General features: G+C 38.7%; 3 protein-coding genes across 11 annotated transcripts in view; 1 reads left to right on the forward strand and 2 right to left on the reverse strand.

Moving 5' to 3' along the window:
- The window catches only part of HnRNP-K (Heterogeneous nuclear ribonucleoprotein K), a 61295-nt gene that overhangs the window by 42035 nt on the left and 5333 nt on the right, over nt 1-13927 (forward strand). The window lies entirely within an intron of this gene.
- On the reverse strand, nt 1178-11301 carry LOC117606095 (cytochrome b5). 2 transcript variants are annotated; one of them, XM_034328124.2, is made up of 2 exons: nt 11117-11301; nt 1178-6587 (listed from the first exon to the last, which is right to left on the reverse strand). In XM_034328124.2, the coding sequence occupies exon 2, from the start codon at nt 6548-6550 to the stop codon at nt 6167-6169; it is 384 nt and encodes a 127-aa protein (XP_034184015.1). In that variant the 5' UTR covers nt 6551-6587; nt 11117-11301; the 3' UTR covers nt 1178-6166. The 2 variants fall into 2 exon arrangements, with proteins under 2 accessions (XP_034184015.1, XP_034184014.1); XM_034328123.2 differs by lacking the exon at nt 11117-11301 and adding an exon at nt 9825-10049.
- On the reverse strand, nt 11566-13119 carry LOC117606094 (cytochrome b5). Of its 3 annotated transcripts, none has more exons than XM_034328122.2 (3): nt 12792-12947; nt 12301-12575; nt 11566-12163 (listed from the first exon to the last, which is right to left on the reverse strand). In XM_034328122.2, exons 2-3 carry the CDS (start codon nt 12563-12565, stop codon nt 12024-12026), a joined length of 405 nt encoding a protein of 134 aa, XP_034184013.1. In that variant the 5' UTR covers nt 12566-12575; nt 12792-12947; the 3' UTR covers nt 11566-12023. The 3 variants fall into 3 exon arrangements, with proteins under 3 accessions (XP_034184013.1, XP_034184012.1, XP_034184011.1); XM_034328121.2 differs by lacking the exon at nt 12792-12947 and adding an exon at nt 12666-12783; XM_034328120.2 differs by lacking the exon at nt 12792-12947 and adding an exon at nt 13005-13119 and having other exon boundaries at nt 11570-12163.

Here is a 13927-nt window from a genome sequence, read left to right on the forward strand (position 1 = left end):
GAAAAAAGCCTCTTCCCAGGGAAGCTCGAAATTAATTCCAGGAAAATACCAGCCGCATAATTATACACACGCGATACATTTATTATCTGCCGCCGACGTATTGTCTGAGAGTCGAACTCGAGGGCCGTTCTCAAATTTATCGAGGAACAAAATACACGTAGGGTGGAAAATTTTCCGGAAAAGTCATTTTGTATTTTTTTCATTTATCCAAAAAAAGAGGCAAAAGTATCAGGTTTCGTTGGTCGAGGATATTTATCGTGGCTTTCCTAATAGGACAGGCTTCAGCTTTTCCTCAGCAACATGTGTTGCTATGGGCCAGTTCTCAAAGGTCCACGCGGCACGCAATCCGAACAGGTGCTGCTTCTGGCGAACCAGGTAACGGACGGTTTTCAACAGCTGCTATCGCCAGGTGCAAATGCCTCCTCTCGGACCTTGTGACACGCGGCAACAGGAGCTTTTCACGTGCGACCACCTTCCTTCGATTTTCCCTGCTTGCCTTTTCGTTCCGAGAAACCTGGTGGTCTTTACTAATTTTCATTTTACACGCTGGTCCCATTGTAATAAAAATGTCGTAGGACAAGATTAACACGTTCGCCAGTTGAATTCATTTTCGAATTCGTTCATATTTTATGGGGTTCATGGTTCTTGTAATATAACAGAGTACGCGCGAAAATTACCGGGTTTGTTTTGTGAATTCAAGTACCAAAATTAGTTAGAAATTTCAAACATCACCCTAAGGATGTTATGCTTAGTACTTTGAAGAAGCAGGAAGTACCACCCGTCTCTGCACCCCCCAGTAACCGTCAGGGTAAAACTTTCCCTTTTCCCGAGGGTTATGGTGTTCAGGGCAGGCTGCAAAGCTACACGTTAAGACTGGAATAATGAAAAGCAACCGCTGGTAATTCCCTTCCTGGATGAATGAAGGTGGGTGGAGTCTGAACAGCGAACGAAGCGGAATCAGGGGCGCATGACAGTCCTTCGAACCCTCTGCCTTTTCAGTCGCCGGTCGGTCGTGCACGCGAGAGGATCCACCAGCTGACCTCTTCGTGTTCCATTTTACTATTCCAGCTTTTCTTTCAATTATCACGATTCGTTTCTTTTGGTGCCTTATCAACGTTGCGATTGGAATTTTCATTTTTCATGGGATTTTCCACGAAAATGGGTACGTGTCTTTCAATTTAATTCTTTTTTTTTTTTTTTTTTTTAATATTTATCATACAAGTTCTCTAAAAACATTTTATATTTCATTTTTCGAGTTTGTTGATTTGTGGTAATTTTTCAATCCCTATTTGAATCCATTGGGAAAAGAGACTGTTTTATCAAAGGTACTACAGAAACACGTGTTACATTCCGGTAGTGCTCGCACGTTGATTTGATTTCGATCGGATTTTTCTTTTAACTCTCGGTAGGCGGTTGGAAGTTTGCCTGGGAGGGAAAAAGGAGAAGTCTTTAAGAGATTTCTTTCTGGGTTTCTCTTGCTGTTGGCGGGATTGGCTGAAACTGGGAAAGTTTCTCGAAACAAACACGTTGTAATTGCTCCAGCCATTCTTTCTTCTGTGCAGTGAAGGCTTTCAGTTGAATGCTTCTTTTTTTCCCTTCTTCTTTTAACTGTTTCTTGCTTTAACTCGTCCACGTGGATTCTTCGGAATAAAGCCCCTTCGAGATATATTATTCATTTCAAGTTGAATATTTATTATTTCCCGACAGCTGGGAAATTACTGAATCGAACGTGTGAATAAATTGGCCTAAAAACGTAGTGTTGAATTTTGTGAAGTATGCGGCTGGCACAATTTTCATAATCACCGACACAATTAAATTCATCCTCCACAAATTAGCGAGACGATGGCGTAATTCGTGATGTAATTCATTTAATCGTGTCAAAGTAGGCGAATCAGAAGCACGTAGGAGTAAAACGAAGGAGAAACCTTCCTCGAAGAAGAGGCCTTTGCAGGGGAGGTTTTTCGATCTTATCGCTTTCCTCTGTTCCACTGAAACTTTCCACTTTCTATTTGCCACGTTTTCCTACCAATTCTCCTCCATTCTCGTTCGCACATTTGGATTTCCTAAATTCTTTTTAAAAATTGTCACAGATCTCGTTTAATCCGTTGAAATTGAAATTCAGGATTGAATTTTTTTTTTTTTTCAAACTAAACGTCACCGAGTTGACGTTGGAATTTGCTGTGCCTGGAGAGAAATTTAGTTGGGAAATGTCTGGTAGTATTTTTATTCTTATGAATTCCATCTAGATGAAACTCTCGAATCGAGTTTCTTGGCTTCCTCTGGAGGATGAACATCTCGTAACGAGCTCGGCTAAATTTCTAATATTCCACGTGGTCGTTTGTGCAGCTTCGTGGAATCGTAAAGCACGCCACTTCAGAGATGAAATGTCTGTTCGAAAATTACTTGGACCTGGATTACCTATGCACCCGTGTAACCCCGTGCTTAGTCGCTTCGTTTAACATGCTATTTATTTTTAAAAGGTGAACGTACTTTGTTATAAAATCAACTGACGGAAATTCATCCGAAACTACACACCCTAAAAACAGCTCGGTAATTCACTTACAATCACAAGGTGTATTATTCAGAGGTAATTGAAATTGCAATAACAGAAATTCTCTTCAAGAAAGCACCCCTGCGAGCGCGCACGTTCTTACCTTGGACGATTTTCAAAAGTTACCCTGAGATTACCCTAAAACCCCGTATTCGATTCGTGGAAGAACATGTCAATTGTTTCACAGGTAGCAATGTGTTCTTTTTTCTTCAAAGTTCCTCGCGAAATAACACGCTCTTGTAATCTCGAGATCTCGTTCGACGCGTTTTCCCTCTGATAATTACATAATACGCGGTGTACACCCTTTAACGGCGAAACGTAAAGTCGCGAAGGTGAAAAAAAAAGTGTGCTTGGCACCCTGTTGGTGACCAACTCCCCAAGAGAGGGTGGGTTCGCGAGGAAAGAGATAAGCGAACGAGATCTCGCGTGTCATTTCACCATAATTCTCGACGGTAATTTATGCTTTTCGCAGAAAAGCTGCTGTAAGGGTGTGGGAAACTAAAGACAGACAGACATGGGGTGGAAGGGGGTGAGAGACGAAACGGGAACCACTTTGCCAGGGACAATATCGTATGTCTTAGCTACTTCGTAAAATAAACAGCAACCCTCCTCTCACTCCTCTTTCTTCTTCTTCCTTCGCTTTTCCGGGGCTACACATTTTCATACGTTTCTTGCTCGAACCCCTTGCAACCCCTTGCGGCGGTTACTCGCTAAGGGTAAACTCTGGCTACGTGCTTTCATTCTGATATCTTCTTTTTCATTATTTTTTGCCCCCCCCCCAATCTTTACCTTTTTTCCTTTTGATTGTATCTTTTTAGTCCTACATTGGGCTCCATTTTACTTTTCTACGAGCTAGTTTAAATTCTTTTCCGGATCTTCTGTCAAAAATTTTCTGTTTATCTATGCCTTTGTTTCCATGTTCTATTTCTCCCCTACGTAGCTGAACTCCCATCTTTTCTTCCATTCTCCATCCCTTATTTTAATTCCATTTCCATCATACTAGATTCCTTTATCCCTTTCCTCTTCAAATTCTTCCCCTTGCTTCTCGGTTTCTTCCGAGTTACCCCATTGAATTCACCTCCCTGTTCCACTTTGTAAGAGGAAGAGCAATAGAGAGATTCTCACGAGTGAGGCAACCCCTCGTGTTCTTACGCAAGTAACCAGCTCAAAGACTGTTTATTAAAAAGCTTTTAGCGATATTAGACTGTCCACGGAGGAAGTTTCCTTCTGGAAACAGGACACCGTGAAATTTCATCCAGATCTGATTGTACATTATCCTTTCGTCGACGCATCGCGAAATGATGAATTGAAATTTCGTTGAACGGTGCTAATTATTGAATTTATATATGAGTACTGTTCTCATAGAAGGCTAATGTAACCACGTCATCGCGATCGTTTCATTGAACTGGCCACCTCGACCCTCGGGTATGGTCCGATACCGATCGAACGGCTGACACATGTGGAAAACCACACATCCTTCCTGTCGGGCGAACACCATCTGCCTTCCGTGACCACTTCCGACCGATGTTCGAATCGACTCTTCCGATCGTCGTTCTTCTTCCTCCTATTTCGTTTTACCACGATCAATGGTTCTTAATTCCCCGTACACTTGACGGTTTCCTTCTCGGAATTCTTTTTATTAGATTCTAGGAAATACGCGGCCATCAGATCGTTAAGATAAAGTTGTAATAGTAAACAGGGGAGATCCCCTGACCTTTAGGATCAAACTGTTAAGAAGAAATCTACCGTCCACGTAGTAGGATCATTTTTCTTTCGATGATTTCTGTCCACCCTCGGATGTTCCACCCCTCTCTTCGACCTTACTCGTCGCGTTGTTAAATTCTCTCGCTCCAGTTGATGCCTTCGCTCGGTTTGTTTCCTTTGATTTTTTACCAATTAGTCGGCTGAAATTATTCGCCCGTTGAATGTGCGACGCTAAATAGAATCGAAACTTCATTTCATTCTTTGATAGCTATTTAATCGCACCTACACATTTCATGAAGTAAAAGTAGCGTGAAATCGTACTTATGATATTATCTTCTCGATATCCTTAATTCTGATCAATCTCATTTTTCATTAGATTCATGGAAGAATGTGTTATTTTGTTTATGAAGAAATCATGAAAAAATTCGATCACCTATTTTAATGTTAACATTCTTATTTAACGATAAGAATAGATCGCAATGCAAAGGGTTAAAGTCTTACCCTCTCGACGCGAGATAGAATAACGAATCCTGTCTGGAAAAGCAACAAATGTCCAAGTAAGGTTTTTCGATACTTTCCTTTCGTGTGCAAACGAGCTGCACGGGACGAGAGTCGTGTATTTTACCCTGGAATCGATGTCAACCGTTCGATTAACAACAATCGAGCCAGAGATACTCCTCGAAGACGAACGATGGATTCTTCGCGTGACAAAGGGTTAAAAAGCATTATTAAACATTCTGCAATCGAGAGAGGGTCGATACAACATCCCCGATCGATTATACCCACGTTTTCGAGACACGATGAAGCCGCTTTTCTCGTTTCTCAATTATCCTTACTTCTTGTCCGAGACTCACCCCGTTGCCTTTTCTCAGATAAAGTAAAAGGGAATTGATCGAACCTGTTTACGTTCACGATCCACCGGAAATTCAATTACTTATTGCCATGTGTACTGGTCTCTTCCGGTTTCGCGAAGACAAACAGGTCAGAATGATGGCTTGATTTCATCAGGTGATTGATACTTTTTGCGAATGAAATTGACGATAATTATAATTAAAAACTATGACTGGAGAATTTTCTTTAATACTTGAATGCCGCGTTAAGGATCATGAATTTTCACGAGTAATATGAAGTTGAGTATTCACCGATAGAACTTCTAAGCAAAGGAGAATTCTATCGATCGTATCTCGTCGCTTTCTCGGTTCTTCCGCTCATTGAAAACCTGTAACGAGGCTTTTGTAATAGGAGCCATTCGAATGCAAATGCCCGACGGGATGTTTCTTCTTGACAGTCTGCTTGGAATCGACCGATTTAACGATTAAGACCGCTCGAGAGGAATCCGTGGTTCAATCGCGAATTTCGTTTTATCCTCCCGGGTCAGTCACGATGAATGGAATCGTGGTTTTCCTTTCTACCAGTCTTGGCTGAAGCCAGACGAAAAAATGCAAAATTATTTCTTTTTACGCAAATTCTGTTTTGACTTCTTCTTACAAATCTTAATGTACCGCGAATTTTAGCTTTCATCTCATCAACTCTCAAACGTAAACGTAAAAAGTGCATTTATTTCGCTAAAACATCGCATACGACTTAAAAACGTCTGACGCAGTCATTACATAGAGAAGAATCGCTAATTTCTAGCTATATTTCTTCCTCGATACAATATCAATCACATCAACGTGCAAGAACGCATCTCCTATTTTACAAATATCTTAAAATATTCCTGGAAAGTTAGAAGGAACCACATAAAGGCAGAAGTAAATCAATCAATCAGGTATCGATCGCATACAACTAAGTTTCTTCGCACATTTGCCTGTTCTCGCTTAAATTATACTCTAAGTTCTGCTGCTGTGCTCGCGATATCACCAGCGAACGTTTGGCATTGATAATGGCGCGTGATGGCAGCGAAAGGGTTAATTAGAAATAAACGTAGTAGGCGAGAGCAGCGAGGACGACGAAAAAGGCAACCGCCACCAACGAAGACATTCCTTGATCCTGGTTGTCCGATTTCAAGGTGTCCGGTGATCCCCAACTTAGCTTCGGGGTCGTATTCGACCTTTCCGACTCGACCAACTCGCCGACCTGGTATTTCTTCATCAAGTCGAACGCGTCCTTCGAGTGGCCCACATCGTCGAAATCCTCGGAAGCATCCTTACCCTGGTGTTCCAACAGGATCTCTTCTCCGCCAGGATGCTCGTTCAAGAAGCTCTTTACGTCGTACACCTTGTCGTGCAGGATTATCAGAGTCTTATCCTTGTCGTTGCTGTTGGCAACCTCACTCCTCGTGTGCTGCTTGCTCATCCTTTCGCCTGGAGTACTTTGTACGTCAATGAGAAACCTGTGGGCAAAGGTAGATCAATTTAATAGGGGTTTGTTATAATATTAATTGAAAATCTTTAGTGTCGTTCAGTTTTTAAATTGTTTCGAAAGGAGTAATTAGAAAATTGTCATTAATTCGATAAACGTTTCCTAATTTCTTCAACGTTTCTCGAGAAATAGTTCCGAGTCTCTTTCGAGCGATCTTCTCGGTCGAAATTGGGAAGTCAGGTAGTTCGTAGGCAAGGTGAAATGAAAATTTGAATATTCACGAGGATCTTAATAAGCAGCGTCGAAAGTTAGATCAAAGAAACGGATCGGTAGTTGAAAAAGTTTTGTTCGACGAGGAGCGATCGAATTTTATTAAAAGCGAATGAATATTCCCGAGGTTGTCTGGCTTTCCGGCGCAACCGTTTATTTATTCCTGCAGTTAATTACTGTTTGCAGTTATCTAGATGACAGCTGCGTAATACTTGTCACGAAGATGACACTAATTCAATGTTTCAAGACATATTGTACGCTTTTTATCTGGAACGACGATTGAATATTTTGTTCTTGATTTGATAGAAATTCTCTTTTAAAAATAAAACTTCGTGCAAAATAGTTTCTACTATCTAATCATAATTATTCATAATTTCATAACTTTGCACACATCATTCGATGATTAGTCATTTTAGTCTTATCAGAAAAATTATTTAAAAATAGAAAAATCAAAATATATCATTTGTCAGTTATCAGTTTCAGTAGATTCGTACTATTTCATTGTGTTAAAGAATTTCATCTAACAATAGAAACATGAGATATGCGTATCACCTTTTGATCCTTCGTCGATAAATATGTATTGGTCTTAAAGAAAAATAGAATACAAGTGGAAAATGTTTTGTAAAAGAAACGCATTGAATACACTCAATGTATTCGTGAAATTAGATAATCATCGATGATTGAATTCTGCTGAATCTACTTTTCTCTTATCTCTTCTTTGAAAGCTTTGCTGTGGATAAGATATTTTTTAAATTCAGTAAATAATTACAATGGTATTACTACTGTGTTAATCATAGGATATTCAACTTTTGAAGCTTCGAAATCCATAGTTAGTAAACATTTAGAATAGATAAAAGCCAGATTGTGTGAAATGATAAGAATATTTCTTGACACGAACGTGTGATTTCCTTTGATAGTCAACGAATATAAGAAACAGTCATCCTTGAAATGTATACAGTCATGTCACGTTTAGTCCTTGATTATTATTTATAGCAAGTATCTCTAAGAATTGAATAGATCAGTTTCATTGTATCATGTTAAATTATATTCCACTTTATCTGTGGATCTTCTAATTAATTGTTTATTTACAAATTAATTGTTAATTTCCAATCTGGATTTAGCATTTGAATTAAAGTATTTTTATTGTATACGACAGTATCAGGTTCGTTAACCTTACCAATACACTCTCTAAACTCATTTTGTCCTCAATCGAATACTTCCAGTTTCCTTTATTTTAGTCTGCATTAAAGAGAAATTGGAACGTCGAATTGAATGTTTAATCATTTTGTTTTTCTAGCTGTTTTCCATTTGTTTCCTTAGTCAGCAAAACGTACCTTCCTTTCGGCAAATAACCGATAGAGCCGCGATTTTATCGTTTTCTGTTTGCACAGTTTATTGTTCTCGTTTCGAGAACTCACGATGCGATAAACATTTCGCAAAATGTTTTATTATGTAACGATCAATCCCTGCCATTTTCTCTCCTCAGATAATAACAAGGATGATAAAGTTCCTTTACTTTCTCTAGACATTTAATCTTTTTTTAGATTGAGATTACTGCAGTAAAAGGGGCGAGATTTCTTTCTAATAATAATCAAAATTGGTAAATGGATTTTTAAAGAATTTTTAATTGTACAATTAACACGTGGACTGAACTTTGTCAGTTGATTACAATATTAATTTATTTCAGCTTTTTATTTACTTACACCATTTTTTAAAATGTTTTTTACTTTTACTCCTACTCAGTATTAACATATCTTTTAAGTGCTGAGTGACAACTCAAGCAGGTAATTATGTAAATGAAATGCAATTGAATTTGTTATACACACTTTACGTCATACAAAAAATTATTTTATTGGAACAAATATTTGACATCCTTTGCTTGTAAATCAACAGGAAGTTATAATTAAAAGAGTCAAAGATTCCACGAAATCTATTGGTCAGTGTTTAAAATGAAAAATAGAAAGTAGGAAAAAAATGATAAATTGCTAGATTTATGTATAATTCTCAACTGGTTTGAAAGATTTTTGACGCCACTGGGCATGATTAGACGAAGGTTATCGGGATTACGTAATCATCCTACGTTGAACGATGATTCTTAGCTTTTTCGAGCGCCAGTGCTGTGCTTAGTTTCTCATCGTGCCCTCCAACTCTATAGTTTTCTATAAAATATCTTCCAGATAAAAAAATCTCGGATTCTAATAAGAGCCTAAAGGAGACCAAAATAAATAATGGAAACTCTCAAACTGTAAAAAAGAAAATCAACTCAAAGTTATCAGATAACAGCATGATATTAAAGGATATTCTTCTGGAAGTTTAATATTTGAAACGAGGATGGTTAGAAAGAAGCGTAGAAAGACGCACGAGGAGGCACTGAGTCGACCAGTTGTCTGAAGAATTCCAAACTGGAGCAAAAGGAATCTCTAATGGTTCTCAACTCGTCTTCATGTTGTACCAATGAATTTCATGACTGAACCCGAAATATGTCTTGATCTATGTAGAAACCTACACAAGTTTCTCGAAAAACCGATCATTTCTGTTATCTCTACATTTTTTAATTCATATATTCACCTGAATCCTGCATAGTTAAAAATTTTTTTCCAATAAAAATAAAAATTAGAGAACAGTGAAATAAAACGAATCGTCTTGGAACGTTTAAATTAATCATGATATTATCTTCAATTATAGAACCATTAAATTCTTTCAGCTATTTTATTTCACGTCTATATCTCGTCTCGGTTAATCACAACTGCGCAATACATTTGTCCGGAGATATTCTAACACGTGTCGTCGTCATCGAACCGTGTGTATTCTCGTAGAAAATCAATCGCCTTCCTCTCAGCCTCGTTCTGAATGTTACTGCTACACATTTTTCACGGATAAAAAAGAGTAGACGAAGAACAGGCACGTTTAACTTTACATATTCACTCCTCTGACACTGGTTTCTCTAACACGAACCGTGTTATGCCGGTCGTGTTTAAAACTCAAACCAACGACGTACCTTGTTGCTTACGTGTCAGCTCGACAACGCGCACGATAAATCGGACGATGTTTCAGCGAATGTTTCTTCTAGGATCCTTGAATTCCTTTTTAAAGATCCTGCGATCTTATTATTTATATTTCGCGAGGAATGAACACGATTTATTTAGAAATTATTTACACAAGCGAGATCCCTTGTGAAGCTGCAACAGCACAAACACTGCTCGATTCAGGTCAGCTCGTAGTACCTTTATTCTTGCCCCCTCTAGATGCTGCCCCTACCACATGGGCCCCTTTTATCATCTTCGGCTCCCACTGCTTACACCAGCTCGCTCTGCTCCAAGTCTCGCGGATGAGAGCACGTTCGCTGGCTTTTAGAATATTTTACTATCAATGTATCCACGAATATCGCATTATAATGATCGCTTGAAAAATTTTCATTTTTAAAGGTATTCTGAAGCATTCGATGGCCGAAGATAACAAAAAGGTGTTCTAAGTCACTGGATGGCAAACGATCATTTTCTAAACAAATCACTTGTGTTTGATTTTTTTTCCAACAGAAAGCAAAACATTTTTTTTTTCCCTTAAAAAATGATCGTTCTTCGTGACTCTCACGTTCAAGAATTTAATACACGAGTCCTTTTCAAAATCATTGGGATTCACCATAGAAAAGAATGCAACCGGGCAGGTGGAACGCGCGCAATTTTCTTATCAAGTGTCGTTCTATAAATAAAAAACCAACAATTTTGCCGTCGATAAGACGCGAATTGGACGATTACGTTGCCGCGACAACGGCGACTACGAAATTGGTATTCATCCTGGCGGTCGTTTAATAAGATTTTCTGGCCGCCTGTGAATCGACGTTAAATTGGGTTACGACGTCGCCATTTTCGCGCTGGAAATATTTCTTTCCGCTTCTGCACGAAAGATATTTATCGTGCTTTCTTCTTCTCCCTAGCGACCTAAAGAGGATCCAGCAAGGTTAAGTAACGTTTTGAAATTGTAATTATCACCGGCTCGTTCCCTGAGTAATCGCGAACGTAGTTTATACCGTTAGACTAATTTTAATACCTGGAAAAAGACATTAGTCAGCTCGACTTGCTGTAAATTATAAGGTAAAATTTAAAAACTTCATTAATTTTTATCAATATTAATCTGTCGAAGTACGAATAGAAAAATCCCTAACACTGTTATTACCACTTCGAACACAATTTTTTACTTTGTGAATATAACCTTAAGTCATTCCTGAAATTATACACTAGGTATATTAGTATCACGATGACTCACCATGTATGCACACGAACGAATACATACCGTTTACAGTTGACGATATTGTATTTTAAACTATTCTTATCGGGTCGTTTTCACACACGAGAGCCGGAGGATTCTAGAGAGACGACGAATCAGGCTGGATTTGAACGTCTCGCGTATTGATCGCGAACCGGTGCATCATCGCATGCGGAGCTGCATTAGCCGCATGCAACTGCATTCAATGCGAACGCGCTGACCGTGTACTATGACCGCATCCACTGTGAATGTGGCTTTATTATGCATCCGAGAGCTTTGCGATTCGACTGTTAGGATCGTTCTCATGAGACGTGAACACGCATCGAGTTATATCTGATGAAAGTTCCGCTTTCTGTGTTTGATGATTGCTAATTGCAAATGAAATAGGTATTTACCGCGTCATCTATCTGACGATTAATAGAAATGACGTACCTACAACAAGCATTAAATTTTTTTAAAAATCTTTATTTAAAACTTTCATTATATCGATGTACCACGAGTGCCATTTTTTGGCACTTTTATGTCAAGAAATTCTGTCAGATTTTCTATGTTTTGAAGTTGATAAAAGTGACAAGAATATCTTTATTTTCTTCCTTTTTAAATTCGTCTGCGTTGATGAAATTTCGTAACGCATAGATAATGCAAGCGGAAGCGTGCAATGAAACAGATTCAGGTAGAATGTGGAGCACGCGGCTCGTTGAAAAGTGCCAGTCACGATGACAAGGAAATTTTGTTCTCGTCGGCTGCTTCGAACACGTTATATCCACAAATTTCTGTGGCTACACTCAGTGCACGTATATTGTAAAATAATAGGAAAATCACTTTCACGAAAATAAATCATTTTACTATATTATTACAATTTAGATATTCAATATTTCTAGAAATAAATAAGCATTTTGTTCTATTAACCCGATAATTACATTTAGACTAGCTCTTATGAGAGCCAAAAATAATAAAACATGTAGCCATATATGGCAACACCAGCTGCGATGAACACCGGAAGCCAGAGTGACGTTTCTTGTTTCGGTGGCTCGTATTCCCAGTTGTCGTCGTCTGTCGTCGTGTCTTGTACACCTAATGAACCACAGAAGAAACTAAAAAATGCACTTTTCGACCATTTCAATCGTTCCCGGTTCGAGTATTCAATTTTCCACTAGTCTCGAATGTCAATCGAAAACTGAGATTAGTTTACAAAACCTTGTTGCACGTACCATCGGAAACCGGTGTGCTGGATAGGGTACCGGACACTGTTCCAATTTTATAGGTCTCTCGAAGTTGTATAGCCTCCACCGTGTGTCCTATATCGTCGAAACACGCGGTAGCATCCTTTCCAGCTAAATTGATTAACACCTCTTCACCACCCGGATGTTCTTTCACGAATTTTGTTATATCGTACACACCATCCTTGTACACGATCCATAAATCTTTCTCACTATTGTGCTTCGACACCTCCTCGGCTGTGTAAATATTCGACATTTTTGTGAATCTGAAAAATCAAATTAGGACGATTAAAAGAAAATTCTATAGGGTATTAGAAATCAGGCAACAGAAATAACGCTTTCGAATTGATAAGCACCGAGGCTCGAGTCGCAACCGTGAGAATTACACTTTAAAATTCGATTTCACTTGTATCCTTCCCCCGTGTTCAAAGTCGAAACTGAAGTAAAATCGATTGATCGCAGAAAATTTCGTGAACACCGACCTTGAACGAGATCTATCGCGCGTTCGATCTCGATACTCGTGACATTGTGCCCGAAGGGGAAAATCACCGATGGAATGTACCGCGAAACGTTTCGACGAGTCGATGTCCCCTTTTTCCTCCTCTTTGCTTCAGTGAAAGTTCATTTCTCGACTCTCTCTCTCTTCGTCACGCATTTTCCCGCGATTTTCTTTTCGATTCTCATAAAAAACTCACCTGCGTTTTCGAATTTACAACTTGAAGAATACTCGATGCGAATCGAATGGAAGTTAAAAATCAACTGATACTACAAATCCCCTTGCTCATGCCCTTGTCTTCGGACACTGATTTGATAAGAATTCATGAGTATATTCATTTGCATAGAATGGAATTGCGTTAGCGATCGATAAATTGTTAATGAGTTGCCGGTCACAAAGTCATCGCATCTAGTTTGTATGATTGGAAAATCTAGTGATCAACAACTATAATTTCCACCTTTCTAATTTCGTATATTGGCACTTAATTTAATTTACGTTCGAACAAGTTGAGTCTCTGTCACGCTTAAAATTCCATTTCTCGTCGAGGAAACAACGTCAGTATCGTTTATACCTCGAGGGAAGACAGAGAAGCAGGTAATAAATGTTCGCGAAAGATAGGCGAAAAAGCAATCCAATCTGTAGATACAAACGAGTCAGTGGATATATAGCATTGTGTGCAAATTGCACTGTTTAATTACGTAGATCAAAGCGAATGCTGGTTCCATTCATCCCAAGCAGACGACGCCTGTGTCAAATCGATGGCTTGCTTTTCCAACGAGCTGATTACTCCGCGGCTATGTTACCTGTGTCTTTGGTAAACGCTTTCAGACGAAAAATTCGCCGGAAAAATTGCTTATTATTTTAATCACATTGTCCGGCAATCATTCTTTCGCGAAAGAACAATTAGCTGAGATTAAAAGAATTTAGTATATTCATGCTTCATGCCGAGTTAATATCGTTGGAAATTTAATGCAGGTCTGAAAGAATTTTATAATAATTTATTCTGTGTTCAACTTCGCAAATTGGTGGCTCAAATTTTGTAATACTACGCGATCTCTTAATCAGAATTAAGAGCAATAGCAAAGTACAATAAACTTTCTCGTTATCATTGAAAAGACAAAA

This window comes from Osmia lignaria, chromosome 1, assembly GCF_051020975.1.
Source record: "Osmia lignaria lignaria isolate PbOS001 chromosome 1, iyOsmLign1, whole genome shotgun sequence".
Classification (NCBI taxonomy): Eukaryota; Metazoa; Arthropoda; class Insecta; order Hymenoptera; family Megachilidae; genus Osmia; species Osmia lignaria.

What these genes read in the sequence shown, in the direction of transcription:
- LOC117606095 (XM_034328124.2), bottom strand. Translation starts at nt 6,550, where the DNA reads ATGAGCAAGCAGCACACGAGGAGTGAGGTTGCCAACAGCAACGACAAG.
- LOC117606094 (XM_034328122.2), bottom strand. Translation starts at nt 12,565, where the DNA reads ATGTCGAATATTTACACAGCCGAGGAGGTGTCGAAGCACAATAGTGAG. An exon ending in CAGCACACCGGTTTCCGATG is followed by an intron (nt 12,164 to 12,300) that starts GTACGTGCAACA and finishes GTGGTTCATTAG; the next exon opens with GTGTACAAGACACGACGACA.